Raw genomic sequence first — 19,270 nt, 5'->3', positions numbered from 1 at the left:
TTTTGGAGAGAACTACCTTGTTTTTCCTTGCTTAGATAGCATGGAAAGCACTGAGATCAATCAGCTGCTTGGCTGATAGCTCCTCATTGAGTGTAAATGTATAACTCAATCAGCAAACAGCTCTTTAAAACTTATTGTAAACTCAACATGATGTGTAACAGTAGAGATGATTTTGACTTCATGCCTGCTCCTAAAGGGCTTTAAAGCTTTTCATTTAGATGCGGTTATGTCTACCTCTGAAAAACGAACCAGGCAGCTTTCAATCAGGAACCTACAAAACAAACACCTGTTTTCCGAGATAAGAAAACAAAAGGTAGCTCACCTAAAAAACACCTGGCACAATCAATGACCTATAGTACTCTGAGAGGTAAAGCGCTAAATAGTTGAACCTTCAGACAAAGCCGAGCAGCTTGGTCATTGACTTTCTTTCTACAGTCTCGCCCACAGACTGTATATAAAAGATGTGCATCATCTTTGTTTATGTTTCTAAATCTAATCTAGAAAATAAAGCTGCCTGTTTGTCAATTAAAGCATTTGAAGTACACTACATTATTTCAATCATAAGTATTTCTTTACCTTAAAAAGTTTTTATGCATCTACTCACATTAACTATGACATTCAGTGTGTCATCATTGGGCAAAAAGACACAGACACAGCGGCGGTCCTGCATGGTTTTGTTGTTGTGGAAGTTCAGTTTGTTCATCTTCGTGTGGCTGAAACGGGACAGGCCTCTTCGCCTGCTATCAGGCCCTCCGAGGACCCACCTCCACCACCGACCAGACCTGCTTCAGCTGTAGCCCGGTATAGACGCACCTATGGGCTCAGCGGGCCAAGCAGTGCTCACAAGACAGGGCATGGGGACCCGAGCTGCAGTCAGCCACTGTGAAGACACATGATAGAGAACAAAGCACTTGATGTTAGTACAGTCTGATTTATGCAAATGTATGAACTATAAAGATGTGCTCTGCAATGTGCGGAGGAGGCATGGCTGACATTTAAAATAAATAAATAAATCTAAATTTGTCTGAAGATCTAAATTATTATTTAAAAAGAGCAAAACTGTACTAATAAAGTCTGACAGGAATGAGAAATATAAGACAAATAAGGAGGGGAAGCACTCCTGTTCATTTCCATGTATATGTGACACCATTTCAGAAGACTATAAATGACGATAAATGATAAATGGAAGCTGTGGAGGTGGGTCTGGAGAGGAACTGATGACATGTAATGCTGGGTTAAGGAGATACTGACTAAGCCACTCGCACTCCTATCCAATTTCAGTTTATGTCACCACCTTTCTTTAAAAAAAAAAAAAAACAACAACTCAATCTAGCTGCTATTCTCATCTTTGACAAATGTAACAAACTGCAGCTTGAACAGCTGTCTATAAAAACCTACACAGGGCACTGGATGCTGACTGGGTGTCTGATTGTGAGCCAACCAGCTCCACATTTCCCTCCTGGCATTACTTTTGTCAACTCATTCAGTTCTGTTAAAAGCTTTTGGCTGTCTGACTTTCTTGAATTTTTCACCGTCTGCTGGAATCCAAATGCAAGAGTCAGACTGTGGCAGTGTCTGCTCCATGCCTTCTTACTCAGTTTCCTAGAATTAAAGTCTGAAGATGCTGAACAGGAAATAAAAATATTCCTGAACCCTCTCATTTTAATTTTCAGCAGTATTTTCATATGAAAGGCCAACTGTAACTTTATTCTGTGTATGAACCTGAAGTCAGGTCATATGAAAACAGTTCTGATACGCCCCACAGGGAACGGTTCTGGCTCCGTTCCTCTTCACCATCTACACTGCAGACTTCTCCCACAATTCCACCCAGTGCTTCCTGCAGAAGTTCTCTGATGACTCTGCAATAGTCGGCCTCATCACTGATGGGGACGACAAGGAGTACAGAGGTCTGACCCAAGACTTTGTGGACTGGTGCCAGCTGAACTACCTCCAGATCAACGCCAGTAAAACCAAGGAACTGGTGGTAGACTTCCGCAGGCACAAGCATTCTCCACTGCAACCACTGAACATCCAAGGTATGGACATTGAGGCTGTGGACAGCTACAGGTACCTTGGTGTTCATCTGAACACTAGACTGGACTGGACTCATAACTCAGACGCCCTCTACAGGAAAGGGCAGAGCAGGCTGTACCTGCTGCGGAGACTCAGGTCGTTTGGAGTGGAGGGCCCACTCCTGAAGACCTTCTATGACTCTGTGGTGGCTTCTGCTATCTTTTATGGTGTGGTCTGCTGGGGCGGCAGCATCTCTGCTGGGGACAGGAAGAGACTGAACAGGGTGATCCGCAGGGCCAGCTCTGTTCTAGGATGCCCTCTGGACCCAGTGGAGGTGGTGAGTGACAGGAGAATGGCGGCTAAGCTGTCATCCCTGATGGACAACATCTCCCACCCCATGCAGCAGACTGTGACAGCACTGAGCAGCTCCTTCAGTGGGAGACTGCGGCACCCACGGTGTGGGACGGAGAGATTTCGCAGGTCTTTCCTCCCCACTGCTGTCAGACTCCATAATAAAGACTTTAACTGATCAAGCACACACATCCATACATATGCAATAATACTAAGTGCAATAATCCTTTCTGTCATCGTTGTATTTTTACTCAGTTGTATATAGTATTTGTATTCTATTTTTATCTTATTGTATATTTATTTTATTTTATTCTACTGTATATAGTATTTTATTTTATTCTATTCTGTACAGTTGTGTACTGTATTTATTCTTATTGTATTCTAATTTTTGCCTCATAACTTTTGCACTGTCCACTTCCTGCTGTGACAAAACAAATTTCCCACGTGTGGGACTAATAAAGGTTATCTTATCTTATCTTATCTTTTTGAACAGCAGTGTGTTCCCTAGTTTCTTACTAAGTACTATAAATAGCAGTCTCTCACACAATAGGCACACCAACAGCTTTAACAGCTTCAAGCTGTGAGCTACTAGCTGCTCACAGCTTGAATTACACCTAAGGATGTGTGAGACCTTCAGAGGGTATGAAAAGTCTCAGACCAGACCAAAGAAAGTTTAAGAACAATCAGTAAAGATTATCACTTCTTCCTGTTTAAAGTCACTCACCTTGAAGGCATGTTGTCATTAAAAACAGGCAGGATGGGTAACAGAGAGGATCACATTACCATGTGAGAAACTATTAGCATTTAAAAGGATGCAGTTAAATAATACAAGATTCACTGACAGGTAGTTCAGCTTAAAGATTCAGTAAGCAGTACCTGCATGTAGGGCTGCCACAAACGATTATTTTGATAGTCGACTAGTCACCAATTATTTTTGCGATTAGTCGACTAATCAGATCATCATCCACTGGACGTAAAACTACAGCTTATATAACTATCATTAGCTTACAGCTTTAAGCTTTTAAGGTGCTAACTAAAAATAAAGACAAGATGATAGTTTATTCAATTTTAATGAAATTTGCAGATTGTTTCGGTAAAGTTTAATAAACTCTTTGCTATCTAAAATATAACAGGACACCGGGGTATATTCTCCAGCATCTCACACTTCTGATAATCAGCTGTCTGCTTGACGTTTATTCAGCTGTGTAAAAACTATAACTTTAATCTCAGCCAAACCGATTTACTCAGGAACAAATAAAATACTAAATAAAAAAAAAAAATAAAAAAAAAAAAAAGGCCAAACAACAACATTTTTAATTTATCTAAGTGACTCATATATATTTAACCTGAGTCGCGAAAGACGGCGGTGGGTTTGAAAACAATTTGCTGGGAGTCCGGTGTTCTCACGGCGATGGTGACCTAGCCCCCGGCTAGCTATCGAGCTAGTGGGTAACAGACGTCTCCGAAAACTGAGCCGATATTTGAGGTTTACACAGCTACATTCTCGCCTGAAAATATGTTAAACGTTTATTTTGTGACCCAGAAAGAATAATAAGAGTAATATTAAAACTAACTAGCTACCGCCATTGTTGGAAACTAAGCTGGGCCGCGCTATGAATTCTGGGACACAGCTACTTCTTCTTCTTCGGGGTTTAACGGCAGCTGGAATCCTTGTACATGCAGTGCTGCCATCTTCTGTTTCAGTCCGTTATTACACTCTTAAATCCTGCAATTATTCCTGCGTCTTTTGCGATCTTCCAAAGCTTCAAACGACACGTCGACTATTAAATCAGTCGTCGACGATTTTGATAGTCGACGTAATCGTGACTAGTCGACAAATCGTGGCAGCCCTACCTGCATGCCATAAACACTGCAGTATGAGCTCCCCATACAGCATTTTAGTACCACTTATAAAAACTAAGTGGGGAAAAAAAATCAGTCTTAAATCTGTAAATTCCAACTTTAACAAAGCAAGCACTACTGAAAACAACCCTGAAATTATTGAACTCATACCAATAAACAACATCCTTAACTGTAGGACTGCACTTCTGCAGCAAAGTCACCGACCATTTGTACGCCTGCTGTCGACATATAACACTGCTTTGTTCCTGCATAGACAAGGGGCATTGTGGGTAAATCGCCCATAAATACACATACTGTTGACATATAGCATCAGTTCTCATTAAAGCTGGTCATTGGGTGTGTAGTGTAGCAGGCAACCAGCCACTCAGCAAAGTCAGCTGATGAGCCATGACTGGGGCAGGTCCCTGCGTTGCTGCTGACCTTGACTAAACCTGCAACTGCACTGCACACACGTGTGTGTACGGGCAGACAGAATTAGAGACAAAATTTACAGTAAGAACATTCATAAGGACACACACTCACACTGGGTATGTTCCTGGACTCTTGCAATGACCATATGTCAGGTGTTACTACAGGGCAGCTGAGCAGTGGGAAGGCAGCAGGGTTAATTAGACATTAGACCAATCTAACTGGATTACTACTCTCTATCATTGTTTCCTCGTTGGAGCACGAGTCATGCAAGTGACCCAGGACAGACACAATGTTTACAGACAATACCGTGCTTAGCCAGAATGGCAGTGCATGGAAAATAAAGCCAAGGCATGTGTACATACATAAAAAATACAGGAGGTTTTAATTTACATTACAGGTTAGCTTCAGAATTCTCCCAATCATAGCAGTACTGTAATACTAGAAGCATGCTTAACTACAAAAACATTTGAAAAGCATAGTCCCTCATTCACACCAATGTTCCATTTCATAATAAAGAAAGTAATTGAGATCCACATAAAATCTGAATGACTCCTTCCTCTCTCCGTGCCTCACCTCTCCACTTAGTTTCATGAGATAAGACTGGTTGATTTTCACCTTATGTTGCTGGAGACAGACAAACGCCAATGAAAACACACTTGTGCTGTATGTCTCAAAGGCTTTATACAGTAAGCGGCAAATATAAGTTATGTGGGAAGTAGGGCAGGGCGATATGGCCTAAAATCCATATCACGGTATAATTTGAAGCACATGCAGTAACGATATATATCGCGATATATTCTTTTCCACACTATAAGGCACCAGATTACTTTTTTCAAGTAACGAGTAAAGGGATTACTATTGCAAAAACGGTAATTAGATTACCGTTACTTTCCCGTAGGAACACTGCGTTACTAAAACCGTGATTTTTTTTTTTTTTTTTTTAGCGAGAATGTCTCATGACAATGACGTAAGCGAGTGCGATATTTGTGACAACAGCTGTGTGCAGATCAACAATGGATAATATATCGAGTGCAGGAGAAGAGTATGAGCGTGCAGCGTTTAAAGCATGGAAGTACTGACCTTATTTTGAGTTTGATTCCATAAAAAGTGACAAAAACATTTGCGTCTGTTGTGCATGGGAAGAAAACTTCTTTTTACAGCGAAAAAAACCCCTAAACAAGCACCGAGTGCGCAACGACGTAATGGGAAATTCACAGAGACTCGCGGATTCTTCAACTGACTTGCAGCACACCTGCACCAGGGAAAACCTCCGCCTACCCCACTCCTATTTTATACTCTTTTATACCCACTCTTATTTTATTTATTTTCTGCTGTGTTTTACTTGCATCTATTTGAAAGACTGAGTGTAAACACAAAAAATATGTTATTTTATGCGCTGGGATGTGCAGAAAATAGGTTTAAATGTTAAACTAATTTCTTCCAGTCAGAGAATGGTGCATATAATTTAATTTTTGCTTGATGCATTAAGTTAAAAGATTAAAACTGATAAAACAAGTTTAAAAAAAGACTTTTCCATTTGATTACATTTTGTATGGTGGATTATGCAGAAAAAGAATTGGGCTGAAAGATCTATCACTTTATCACCTATTCAGGTTGTAAATAGGGTTTTTAAAAAGTAACTAAGTAATTAATTACTTTTGAAAATAAGTAATCAGTAAAGTAATGGGATTACTTTTTGGGGGAAGTAATCAGTAATAGTTACTGATTACCTTTTTCAAGTAACTTGACCAACACTGTAAGGCACACTTAAAATCCTTTAATTTTCTCAAAAATTGAGAGTGTGCCTTATGTATGAATTCTGGTTGTGCTTACTGACCTTGAACCGATTTTGGCGTGCAGAAATCTGTTAAAAAATGTTTTAGTACAACTTTGGTAAGCCACACTGCTTGGTGGATTGTCAAAGTATTACTTTATTATATTTGAAAAGTGCTTCATCTCTTGATGACATCATCATCATGCGCTATCGCGGTAGAGCGGTATAGTCAAAATCTCTATCGTTGGCCAAATTTATATCGTTTATATTGTATATCGTTTATATCGCCCACCCCTAGTGGGAAGTTTAAAGTAATAAGTCAAATGGCACATAATCATTCAGTTTGTGACACAGAAAATAAACAGCTGCTGAGACCAGAAGGTTTGCAGAGGAATTACATATTAATTATCAGTGATATTGAAAGGTTAGTAACAGAACAAGCTTCACTGGTTGACCAACCACAGGTCTTGCAGTATCCATATGGCAGCTGCACTCAGCATAGCTCTGTCTTGTATTTAAATGTTTTGGTTAAGGTGCAAAAATCAAGCAGCTCCTCAGGGTGGCTCCATATGACATGTTGTGCAGTGAGTGATGATGGAAAGCAGGGGTAGGAAAAAAACAAATGTCACATCTTTCATACTACCCATTCATTACACTTTTACATTTTTGAATGGTGAAAGCAAATGCCTCTAATATCAAAGACAGCGGTAATGCAGACATGACTGCATTTTGCCATTACTGATGGGATTGGGGCTATTGTGTCATGTCTGGTGTACATGTGACACATAACTGCAGACTTGTCCACCATGACAACGCACTGGTCCTTTTCATATATGCAATACATAAATTTACTGGATTTATCAATTTGCTAAATTGTTCCTCAAGGCTTTAATCATATATAACCACACAACAGTCATAGAGGTGGGAATCACCATACATCCCACGATACGATATTATCACAATACTTAACGCACGATACAATATTATTGCAATTTTTAAAAATATTTTGCGATATTCAGATTCTGTACATAAAGGTAAACTTTATCAATATTCATTTTATCTAATATCAAAGTCTCACACTCAGTCTCTCATTTCAGTCAGCTTTATTGTTGACAAACTGAACGGTTTGTATCACAGTCTAGTCCAACTTAATGAATGCAACCATCTGGTACAATTATAGCTATTCTGAACTATGCAATTTATAAAAACTATGCAGCCCATTCAGCAACTGAAGAATTTGAAAGTAAATCAAAACAAAACATAATTTTGCATTAAATAAAAAAGTTTTAAACTTAATTAAAATAAAACATGTCTTAAATTAAAATAAGTAAACTGTCATATTTATTGCTGCCAGCTGCCAAAAACAAGTTAAACACATTTGGACAGTGAAGGAATGTCAGGATTCTTGCTCAGAAAAAGGATCAACATGCTCTGAGCACAAAAACCATTTTTGTAACAAAATATCGATTTCTGCTGTCCCTGTATCGATACATTATTAGCAAACAAAATATCACGATACTACTACACAGTATCGATTTTTTTCCCCCACCCCTAAACAGTCATGAAGACAGCTATTTTTTTTTCTCCATACGTGCACAGTACTTACTGAATCTAAGCTGAGGTAGATTAAGCTCTGTGGTGTGTTCAAGGGGATACATCACGTCTTGTAAGAGCGCCATGCTAAGTTTTATGGAAATGTGATCAGGGTGCTGCATTAGACATAAACCATTCAGATGGCGTCACATTAATGGATAAGTGTGTGTGTGTGTGTGTGTGTGTGTGTGTGTGTGTGTGTGTGTGTGTGTGTGTGTGTGTGTGTGTGTGTGTGTGTGTGTAGGGGCCTACTGGAAAGAGAGTGCTGGATAATGAATCGGATGCTGCTTTCAATCCCCTTCTACTGGATTGCAAAGTGTGATTGCAAGTCCAACTAAGCCAACACCCGCACACAAAGCGGCCAACTGCGCTTCCTCCTGCCTTTAAGTCTAAAACAGGGATCCTGTCAACGTGGCAGGACCAGGCATGACACCGAATCCCACACTGAGATACAGAGCAAGTCCTTCTGTCAAGAATGCAGCTCTTACTTTCTCATTCTTTCCCTCCATTGACATTAGAGGAGTGGACACTTCCAAGTCTTACAAAGCTCCAGGAACACAAGAAGAAGAAAACTTCCTCTACTTGGAAAAGGAAGAACACACTCACTGAAGGCGGCTGTGCTGTGCTGATTTAAGTGTAGCTTCAGGTACAGCATATGTCAAAGTTAAAGAAAACGGAGAGAAGAAGAGTGGATATATATACACAACAAAGAACGAGAGAGCAGGCGGGAGGGAGCTGGAACAAGGCAGCGCTCAGAGCTTTGGCATGAAAAAAAGAAAAAAAACTGCTGTAGTCAGGAGAATTCCTCACGAACATCTGCTTCTCATTCCAACAATGGTGGCCTTTGATTCCCGATGCACACAACGAGCAGCACCGCCACAATCCTCTGACAGCATCTGAAAACCTGGAGTGGCACACGTGCACTGTAATCCCTCATGTGGAGCTAACCAAAAAAAAAACTGTCAAGCCAAGTGAACTAAGATTTTCATACTTTCTAGTAGGGCTGCACGATTTTGCATAAAATGAGAATCACGATTTTTTGGCTTAGAATTGAGATCACGATTCTCTCACGATTTTCTTTTCCAGTATAAATATTTATTGCACTTATTAACTGCACATCAACTTCGTAACAGTTGAGACTGAACATAAAAACAATAAATAAACATAAAAACAACAAATGTCTCACGTTTTGTGGTTGCCGCAAAATGTTGTACTGCTTGAAATTCCGTCTCCACCGTTGCTCAACACTGCAGTGCAACACTAGAAAAATAGTTGCGGGACGGCACTGTGTAGCGTTTGTCTAGGGTGTTGATCATTTTCCTAAATCCCTCGTTTTGCACAGTGTTGATGGGAGCCATATCTTTGGTCAGGTGATAAGTAATAGCCTCCGTAATTTCTTTGTGCCTGCGGGAGTTCGACGTGTATAGGGAAGCGCTGTATAAGGTTCCCATTATTGATGCTTGGGTGGTTGACCGGGACGGATTTTCTCCAGTCACTTTCTCGTCATCCCTGACGTGTTCTCCGTTGTTTTTTCCCTGCCAATTTTAGCATCACACGGCACAGCTTCTGTATCACGTGGTATAAGGCTCCGCCCTTGTCATTTGTTGAGCAGGAAGAGTGAGCGCTTGTTTTCATGCAGGTTACGTCCCGGATCAAAATGCGGTACAATCGTTGTCGTCTTTTTTTTAATTTTTTTTTTTATCGTTGTCATTTGGAAATGAGATCGCACATAAGTATGAATCGAGATCGAGATTTTCTAACGATTAATCGTGCAGCCCTACTTTCTAGTTACTGTGAAAACTTTTTGGTGCTACTTTTAAGAGAGATTCCCAGAAAATATAACAAATACAAATGAGGTGCTATTCTTTGTCCAATATGACAGTGAACTAAGCATCCCTGGGTTTCAGACTGTTGTGAAACAAAACAAAACATCTACGAATGACACCTTTGACAGGTAATTTATTTATTTGTAAAAGAACCATAAAACGTTTAAACTGCAATAACTCAGAAGAACTTCACAAATATTAACTAAAATCCTCAATTTTAAGAAACTGAAGCACCATAAGGTCATAATATGCTATCCTCGACATTTCTTTTCTTGGGATTGAACTTTAGTCAGAGCAAAAAATTCTCCACAATGGGGTATGTGTGAGGAACAAAAACACAAGACAAATCCTTATATTATACAGACATGTTTCATGGGCTTCAGATGGTGCCCTGGCTGAAATATTTAAAGGGCACAATTTTTATAAATGGCTCCAATGACTTAATTCGAGTAGGAGCTGATCCTTTTTCCCCTCACAGTTCCCTGCCAAAAGATCAGTTTATGCAGCTAATAGGAAATGTTGCTGAGCTGACAAGTAACTCTAAATCATATTAGTCACAGGATGGCATTAACCTGCCGACTAAGACTTCCCATCTCTTCTGTTTAACTTGCTGATGGACTAAATGAGAAGAAGAATAAAATAAAATAAAAATTAAAAAAACGCTGGTGGTGGCCAGTGGTACCACTCACTGTCCATGGTATGAATTTCAAAATCCTATGTCAACTTGTTCTCAAGTTATCGCATTCATAAAACTTTCAGAAAAAATTATCTCTGACCTCTAACCTTAAGGTCAACATCACTGAGATTCACGCTCTTCTGAGAATTTTTGTAGATAAATCTATGCTATCAATTTCAGATGAGATGACTTCCTTCTTGAGTTATTGCATTCACGAGATTTTCAGAAAGCTTGACCTGAGATGTGAACTTGAATTTTAGTAGATACACCTATGGTATCGTTTTGAAACTCCTACGTCGCTTCATCCTCGAGTTTTTGCATTCACAAATTTGGTTGTCCATCTTGCCTGCCCACCTGGTAGGGTAACAACAGGACTTAACAAACCAATGGGAGCAGGACTTAACAAACCAATGGGGAAACATGACGGTGGCTACACCCACCTGTCTATGAGAGACACACACAGACAGTTTTCCAATGCTAGGGCTAGTGAGCCAGTCAGACCTACAATGCACTGGCTGAAATGCTGCAGTGCACTATTTTCTCTTGAGCCCTTGCCCACAAAAACATCTAGCAGATATTGTGTGTAGACTGTCAGAATTCCTTGTCTCCTACCACCCAGCTTGCAGAGTATAAACTACCTTTTGGCTCTGAGCAAAACTAGCTCTGAGAACCAAAACCTAATTTTGGTGATTTATTAAAGGTTGATGAAATGTCTGATGAAAATCGAGGCAAGTATTCACAATGCAGACAAATCCAGCCCCAGCTCTAGAAAATATTTTGTCCCTCCATGCCAGTAGATGGATCATAAAAAATAAAAAAAAGATATGATCACGTGACCTCTAAATTTTTAGGTGTCCTCTTCGACTATTCTCATGTTCAGTAATTGCTGAATGTCAGACCTGAATACAGGACAGCACTGTATTGCTGTTACATAATTCACAGAGAAAAGTCAAGGAATAGGTGCCCTCAGGGTAAACTACCACTCAACCAGTAAAATGCAGTTTCAGTATATAGGAGCCATTACTTGAATTCACTGGGGTGGTGAATTTTCAATGGTGATATATATACATATATTTTTAGGATTTTAATTTTAAAATCATTTTGCATCTAAAATTTAGGCTGGAGTACGCACCCCTTCTCAAACTGCTCTCAAATGCCTGTGCATATTTATGTCAGACTTAGGATGTAATTGCTTAACCTGGCACGGGTTAGCACATTTCTGTTTTATTTTTTCCAAGCAGTTCCACAATAGGCTGTTTGTTGCCTTTGGCTCTGCATGTTTCTCCTGTTTATTCAATGGCATCTCATTTCAAAGTGTCACACGCACACACACTTTACTGGTCCAACACCTGGTATGTAGTATCTTCTTTTACTTCAGCTCTGTTAAAAGTTGCATAACTGCCACCTTTGGAAGTTGTAGCACATTGCATCCTACAAACCAGCAGTAAAAACAACATATTTCATATAATAAAACAGTTAACAGTTAATATTTAATAACATTAACTATTTAATTTATATTTTTAGCTTACAAAATTTAATAATCACAAAGATACCCATCACCTCTCGTTGCTGACTCTGGATTTATAATTCATAAGTCCTGTGTCATCATTCTATTGTTGTTGCCAAGGTTAAATCTTTCTGCATCAATACCAGTATGCGATATATTTTCAGGTCCTTTGAATTTAAATATACTGGATTAGAGTTGGCTAGGTTTGCAAAGTGGCAACATGTGAAAGCACACAATACAAAACCTTCTCTTTCATCTTATAAAGGAAATTAATATGCTTAAAGTTAAAAGAATGTCCAGGTTTCCTTGTGTTTTGCCTTTTTCCCCTAGCTTAAACTAAATATATTTTTGTAATCTGTAAATTGATTCAGAATGATCACATCCCTCACCGTTTGAATATGCCACTTTTCTTTCTTTCTCTACAACAAAAAGTAGTAACAGAAAGCTCCAAGAGAAAAGATTCAGGGAGTTCTCAGTGAACACCTTAAGCTCGGCTACTTTTATGGAAAAACTGCTTTAACAGTCATAGCATCTGGCATCCATGTGGCTCAGAGGAAGGACTGAGAGCTCACACACATATCTTACACTGCCGGCATTGCCAGACATGTTAAGACAGAGTCAGCAGTCGCTCCCTTCCCTCCCCGCCCAGCATTTAATCTTGGACTCTGCATGAGTAACCTCACAAACCTAGCAATCGCAGTGCAATTCACCACAGAGACATCAACCCGACCATTACATATGCTTGAAATAGCACAAATAGCCTTAAAGGAGAGGGTTAAAAAATGAGCTGCAATTATAACAAAACCCCAACCAGAACCGGTTGTTTTGTTTCAAGCAAAGTGCCCCATTATAACTGCATGAAAATGTTTGCACAGGTGATCTAATCTGTTTCCTGTGTGCAACTACAAGGATTGTCTTCCAGTTCCTTACACTGTCACACTAGGGGAGAACCACAACACACTTTTTTTTTGTTTTGTTTTTTTCTCTGGAAAAATGCTTGAACTGTACAGACCTCCTGGACACCATTTTTTATTTTAATTTTTTTAAAAAGAAAGGAAAACAAGAGCTCTAACCTGATTACCTGGTTGCATGCCAGCTACGAAGGGCTCTGGAGCATGAAAATGACCTCAACGGAAAGACAAAGTAGAGATAATTGGGCCAGTGTGTTCAGCCATCATCAAACCCATACAACACTTACAGCTGGAATTACATCATAGCATGCTGAGAAATAAATACACTTTTTCCTAACGGTTTTCTTTAGTTTCTCACTATCCGGTGTTACTGACCCACCAGTGGTCCCATGTCTCTGTAACTCATCTCACAATCAGTCCTACCAAAAACCAACAAACCAGCCTTCAGGAAACACCAAGAGCTGCATTGAGAAATAAGCCGATAATATCCTCAGGGGATGCCGGCAGGTTAAATCTCTCAGGTCCACTTCCTCAAAAAGACATGAGCTTCACTAAAGAGCCCAGCTAGCAGAGGAAAAACACAATCCAAGGAAGAAGGACATGGGAAGACAAATGCAGGAAGAGCTGACCCATTTTTTCCCCTTCTATCTCCTTAGCACACTTAAGCCTTTCAGCTGAGGTAAAAGTATACCACCCTGATGTTTTTGCTTAACATTTTTGCTGTTTTTGTCCTGTCAGAGCCAAAGTGTGTTCATGACTCTTGAGGCAATAAAACCTGTCAATTGTGAGAATTACAAAGATACATAAACAGCTTCTCTGGTAATTAGGTTAGTTTAAAACTGGCCTTTCCTGAGATACAAGCTACCTGGAGCAGCTATCTGGGCTAGATAGTGATGGCAGCAGAGAGCCGAGGGCACCTGTATAACTAACAGAAAAATAGATTTGAGGGTGTATACACCCTCACACTGTAGACACTGTGCAGATAATACATGCAAGATGGCAAGAGATAAAGTTTCTCATACTTCATGGCAATAACAGTAATTTCACTCTTTCTTGTGTATGTGGTCCTGAAACTCAAACACAGTTTCACCTTATCTTCTAGCAACAAAACCAAGGGCAGATAAAGAGAAGAGCCTTTTTAAAACACGCTTCCTAAATGGTATGATAATCCCCACATTGCATTATGTCATGCTTCTTTAGGAGAATTTGCATTGCAAGTTGAGAGTTATGTAAAATACAGGTAACTGGTTATCTTCAGTTACCTACAAAGAACACCACAGGAGTTTTCCTCTTCAGCTTTGTTACTATATGTAGGCATTTTGTACTCACTGCAGAGATTTAGTATCAAAGAAAGCCAGCCCCAAGGCTAAGGATTCAGTTGAGCTTCTGATGCTTAGTGTAAAACTGCAGAGATCATTGAAAGCTTCAGAAAAACAATCAGTAAAACATTCAGTGAAGTAATGTCAAGTGCTGTTTATGGTTTTTTAACAGAAAGGTAAAGCTAAGGGTAAAAGTTTTAGAAGGAGCTCAAAAAACATAACAGAAAACATTACACTCACAAAGTTTTAGTGCAGTTAGAGAGGGGGGATTGCCTTGTGAAATTATTGACCATCCCGTCACACATTCCTACAGACTTGCATGAATGAGTCACCCACACACACCAACCAACCACCTTTGTTCAGTCATTTCCTTTTTGTTTCTAACACCAGCACTGCTCTTCCCGTGCAGACAGCACCTGCACTATCCCCCTCTCCCATTCACTTTGCTCTATATACACTATACACCACTGAGCCAAGATAGTGTCACCATATCAAAAAACATGGCTTGTTTTTCTTCCGTTCTCCCTTACAGCTGGACCAGAGACCTGGATAGCAGGTTGTATTTGGGGAATGGTCCAAGCAAAGTATCTGAATAAGCTGCCATATGTAGTGGAGAGATTTCCTAACGTTATCAGGGGGATCCCCCTTGCCTGACTATGCTGGTGTCTTCAGAGGCAGCCAGCGTGACAAGTGCAGTAATCATCACTGTGCAATGTTTATGCATTGTGCAAGAATGTTTATTACATTGCATTAATGTCCCTATTAGAGCTTGGCAAAGAAAACGAATGACAAATTAGTTAACATCAGTCCAGCTGAGAAAGCGTCGTTTCTGCTTTGGCTTCTTCTGAAATGAGGTCATTTAAATCAGAAAATGGACAATAAACCAAGGACCCATGCAACATTTTTAGCTTTAAATAAGCAACACCTTTCCATAAACAGAATCCATAGATTCCCATTCTCCTTTGTGTCTTGATTGCCCTTTGGTCTAATATTAAACAGAGGGGGAAATTGCTGGCATTCCTGTGCGCTAAGACAACAACTTTGCAATTTGCTTAAAAGAAAACAAAAGGGGGATTTGAAGCAACAAACAACCGGGATAGGACTGCAATAGGACACGCATACTTTTTGCCATTTACGTCCCCACAGCCACACGTGTGCGGTATTTATACAACAATAATAAATCCTGGATGTTAGTCATTTTACTGTTAAACTGGACTGGATAAAAACACAACCCCCAAAACGAGATATCCGCTTCTTAATGATGGGACCAGGTTTCTGGTAATGATGACAGAAGATGGGTGAAGACGTGCAAATAAAATAACTCGTTATGTACCCTGAACAAGCTGTCTTCACGTCGTGTAAGTAAAGGTAAATAGCAGCGACTAAGTCCACGATACTCATATTTCAGGGCAACATTCCCAGTCAAATATCCTGGCAGCATCCCAGTTGATGAAGCAACGCAACTAATCTGCCCAGACTTTGCGGCAACGAATTTGAACATCTTGACCCGGAGAAAAGACGCCACAGCCCCGCTAGCTAAAGTCCTAACCGTTAGTAATCCCCCCGCGTTAAGTCATAAAAACGGCTAAAGGTATTCAAAGCATTTGGCCGGCGATGTAAAACTCACCTTTAATGACAAAACAAGTTATTCCCCTTTGAAGTGGTTAATCCAAAAGGAGTTTTTTTTCCGAAAAGAAAAAAAGAAAAAGAAATCCACAGTTTAGAAAGACTTCAGTAAGTTTTTAGGAAGAGTAGTCGTTCGGCCGCCTTCGGCTGGAGCCACACTGTCCGCGCTGGAGCTCCACATAGGAATACATGTGCGGTGAAGGGACGAGTGAGAGGAGGGAACCGGGATGCAGATGTGGGTTTTCTGTTTACATGACCCAACAAAATAAAGCCAAACGACTATTGGCAACATATGTCAATATCCCAAAAGTATACTCAGTAATGTGCCCGGGGACAGTTTATGCCTGTTAATATGGAGAATTGCCGTGGAGCTTATAGTGCATCCCCCCTAATAGAGGTCTGATTTGGTATCTTCCACGGCCGCCTCTCATTCCATTCCTCCCAGTGTAAGACTCAACTCTGCCGCATTAAATTTGGAAGTCGCAGCAGGGAGATCGCGATAAAATAGTAACGGCGTCGTTCGTATGTATTAAAAGCCTAGCTCAAAAAGTTTGAGATGTAGGGCACTTTGTTTTATTTCAGGATCACCAGCTGTTTTGGTCTTCTTCTCCTCTTGCACTGTTATTGAACATGCAGTAACGGGCAGTATTTTCCACACGGATAAAGGAAGGATACAAAAACCTATTTTATAAAACGTCCAATCATGTGATATTATAGGTCATAAAATTATCATAAGGTGACTTTGAGCTCAACGCACTTAATTTTGAACTGTAAATGTGGATGTTAGCACATAGCAAGTCAGTTTTATCAGTTAAGAAAACAAATTGCACAGCATAAATTGCTTAGAATAAATAAAGAATAATATACGCTAATTTTACTGATTTTTAAACCTGGGCAAAATGCATATAATGAGAGTAAAGGTTAGCCAGCCCTAAGAATGATTGTAATAACTTAATAACTGTACATATGCTTCATATTCATGTTTATTCATTCCAGTTACTTGTGTACTGCATCCTCACCAAAGGGTGTGCTTGGGGAACCCAGCTCCACCTTTGTGATGTCAGGCAGTGGTTGCTTAAAAGACAACAAAAAATTAGGGAGAGCCCCTTTTAGGTGACATGCTGACCTGTAATTAGTGTGTGGGGGCTCCCACTCTGCTGCAATTGCTTGTCAGGGGAGAAAAAAGACGAGTGTCAAACATGAAAAGGGGCTTGGAAGTGTGCCTGGTCAAGCCAGGCTAAAACCCCCATCTAGTCCAGACTGCGCAGAGCTTAGCTTTGAAGTGACATCAGAAAGGGACCTGTGAACAACAAAGCGACCCACAGGCCATTATCTTCAAAAAAGAAAAGGAGGAAAAGCCACAAATCCCAAATCCAGGATGAAACGCTGATCAGGTTACTGTCGTGTTTGAAGATAAGTTCAGAAGTTGGTGGTGACACCTCTGCAACATCATTAATTCTTGTTGTGCAAGTACTTTGCACAGCCCTCTCCCATTTTCCCACTAAATGCAAAACCAGTGGAACAAATGCCACTCCAAATGTGACATACCTGACATATTCCACAGCTTATTTCCACCCCGTCTGCCTCCTTCTTAAACCGCAGAGTGCTTCCAGCCTTTGTCTCCCTGTCTTGATTTGATTAGCTGGGTCTGGCCAGACTGGAGGTGCAAAGGAGGGGGAGCTTTTTGTTGAGGCAGTATCTGGCTAATTGACATAACTCTTTCTGCTTTTCTATCTCCCCAGGGGAAGATGAACAGCTCCCCCACCAGACTTTAGTCTCAGTGGAGAGTCCTTGCCATCAGCTCTTCCTTTGGCTTAATATGACGCACATAGCCACTCTGTATACTCAAAGCAAGGTAAAAAGAAAGACATTATAATATTCTCCTGTGGAGTGATAATCTGCAGTGGTGATTTGGAATTTATTTGGTGCACAAGAAGGGACACAAAAATAACCCCTGCAAGAATGCTCTGGATCATCAGCTTATAAATGTTCCATACTTTCCAAAAGAGCTTACGGATGAGCATGCACAGACTGGTTTCACCGTCTAGATAGCTAAAACTAAATGACTTGAGCATGCAGTCATTACTGGACTGCATGAATTTTATTTCTTAAGGACATTAATATGTTATACCATCCTCTGCTCTTATTGCTTTTACTTTCTTAAAATATTTTGGACCAGAGAGTCATGTAGAAAAAAACAATACACCTGGGATCACTTTATTTAACTTCCATCTTATACTTGTGGAGAGCAGCATGGTTCTTTTTATAAGATAATAGTGTCAAAATTACCCCGAGAGTAAACAATGACATGTCACAAGTTACAAGTTGCAACTTGTTTGCTGCACATTTTGTGAAATGTGCCCTGGGGACCTAAAGTAGTTCTGCAGCATGCACTGTAAGTCTGCGCTCTGCAAAGCTATTCTTCTGGGTGCAGCTTTGCACTCAGAAATGATGCTATAGTGAAACAGGACAGGGACAAACAGCCTGTAGAATCAAAGGTGGGAGGGCACTGTTGCCTGAGATATCAATGTAAATAGATGAAAACAAGCAAATAGGGGATTTCACACACATGTTTGGTAAGTTACCATTGTCAGTGCAGTTATTATGAGAAACAGGTTGGGGAATTTATCGTCAGAAATCATAATCTGTCATTTATTTGAGTAGTGCTTTGATGTTGCCAACCATCCATTACCAACATTTAACAGAAACCTTATTTTGCCTTCTCGCTGAGCAGATATTTACGTTTGAGCTGAACTCTATTGGCTTTTTGTTATCTTTTCCCCGTCTCTGCCTTCAAAAGAATGCTTGTACTTGTTCTGTTAAATACAACAGCCTGGACTCTAAGAAGCTGAGCATGCATTCAGAGCTCAGCAGATGTTCTCTAATTGTGGTCATTTGCTCATCTGTTATGCAAGGGTGCATACCAAATGTATTAAGCAGCATCAGAAGAGGAAAGAAGAGGAGTACAAACATCTCTGTTTCAAGTATTGCTGCTCTTTTGTAGTGTCCTTTGAATGCATTCTCAGGCAGTAAGGCAGATGGCTGGTCAGTTACACGATGCTATGGACTCAATATTCTCACTCCCCGGGGAAATCTCAGGGAAATAGGGTGGGGTATCTGCATGGAAGATAACTTAAGTGTTATGGGGAGAGGAAGGCTTCGAGATGCTCTGGTGTGCTGTAATTTTACCGAAGTGCAATAATGAAACAGATTACTGAAAGTTTTAAGAACGAACTTCCTCATCCTGCAAAACTGGAAGAAAAGATGGGTGGTAATCCCAAAGCCCTGGTGCAGTATAAAGTTAGTCCAAGAGCAATTCTGAAGAAACATGCTGAGTTTCCTGCAGCCACATAGAAAATAGAGGTCATTGATCTGAATTATTGTGCCAAGGTCGTCTTCA

At 40.2% G+C, this 19,270-nt stretch overlaps 1 protein-coding gene across 2 annotated transcripts in view; it reads right to left on the bottom strand.

Moving 5' to 3' along the window:
- Positions 1–17,437, bottom strand: part of frmd6 (FERM domain containing 6) — a 33,752-nt gene extending 16,315 nt beyond the window's left edge. Inside the window, exons 1-2 of one of the 2 annotated variants that reach the window (XM_026151512.1) lie at positions 17,419–17,437; positions 605–880 (exon numbers count right to left, since the gene is read on the bottom strand). In XM_026151512.1, the coding sequence (XP_026007297.1) occupies positions 605–703 (99 nt within the window). In that variant the 5' untranslated portion in view covers positions 704–880; positions 17,419–17,437. Of the gene's footprint in view, positions 1–604; positions 881–15,871; positions 16,399–17,418 lie in introns of those variants that run through there. The other variant, XM_026151511.1, reaches the window with a different exon arrangement.
- Between the last annotated feature and the right edge of the window lie 1,833 nt (positions 17,438–19,270).

The sequence above is a fragment of the Astatotilapia calliptera genome, chromosome 19, assembly GCF_900246225.1.
Source record: "Astatotilapia calliptera chromosome 19, fAstCal1.2, whole genome shotgun sequence".
In the NCBI taxonomy this organism is placed as follows: domain Eukaryota; kingdom Metazoa; phylum Chordata; class Actinopteri; order Cichliformes; family Cichlidae; genus Astatotilapia; species Astatotilapia calliptera.
The sequence above is the reverse complement of the archived record's forward strand: the minus strand, read 5'-3'. Positions and strand labels throughout refer to the sequence as shown.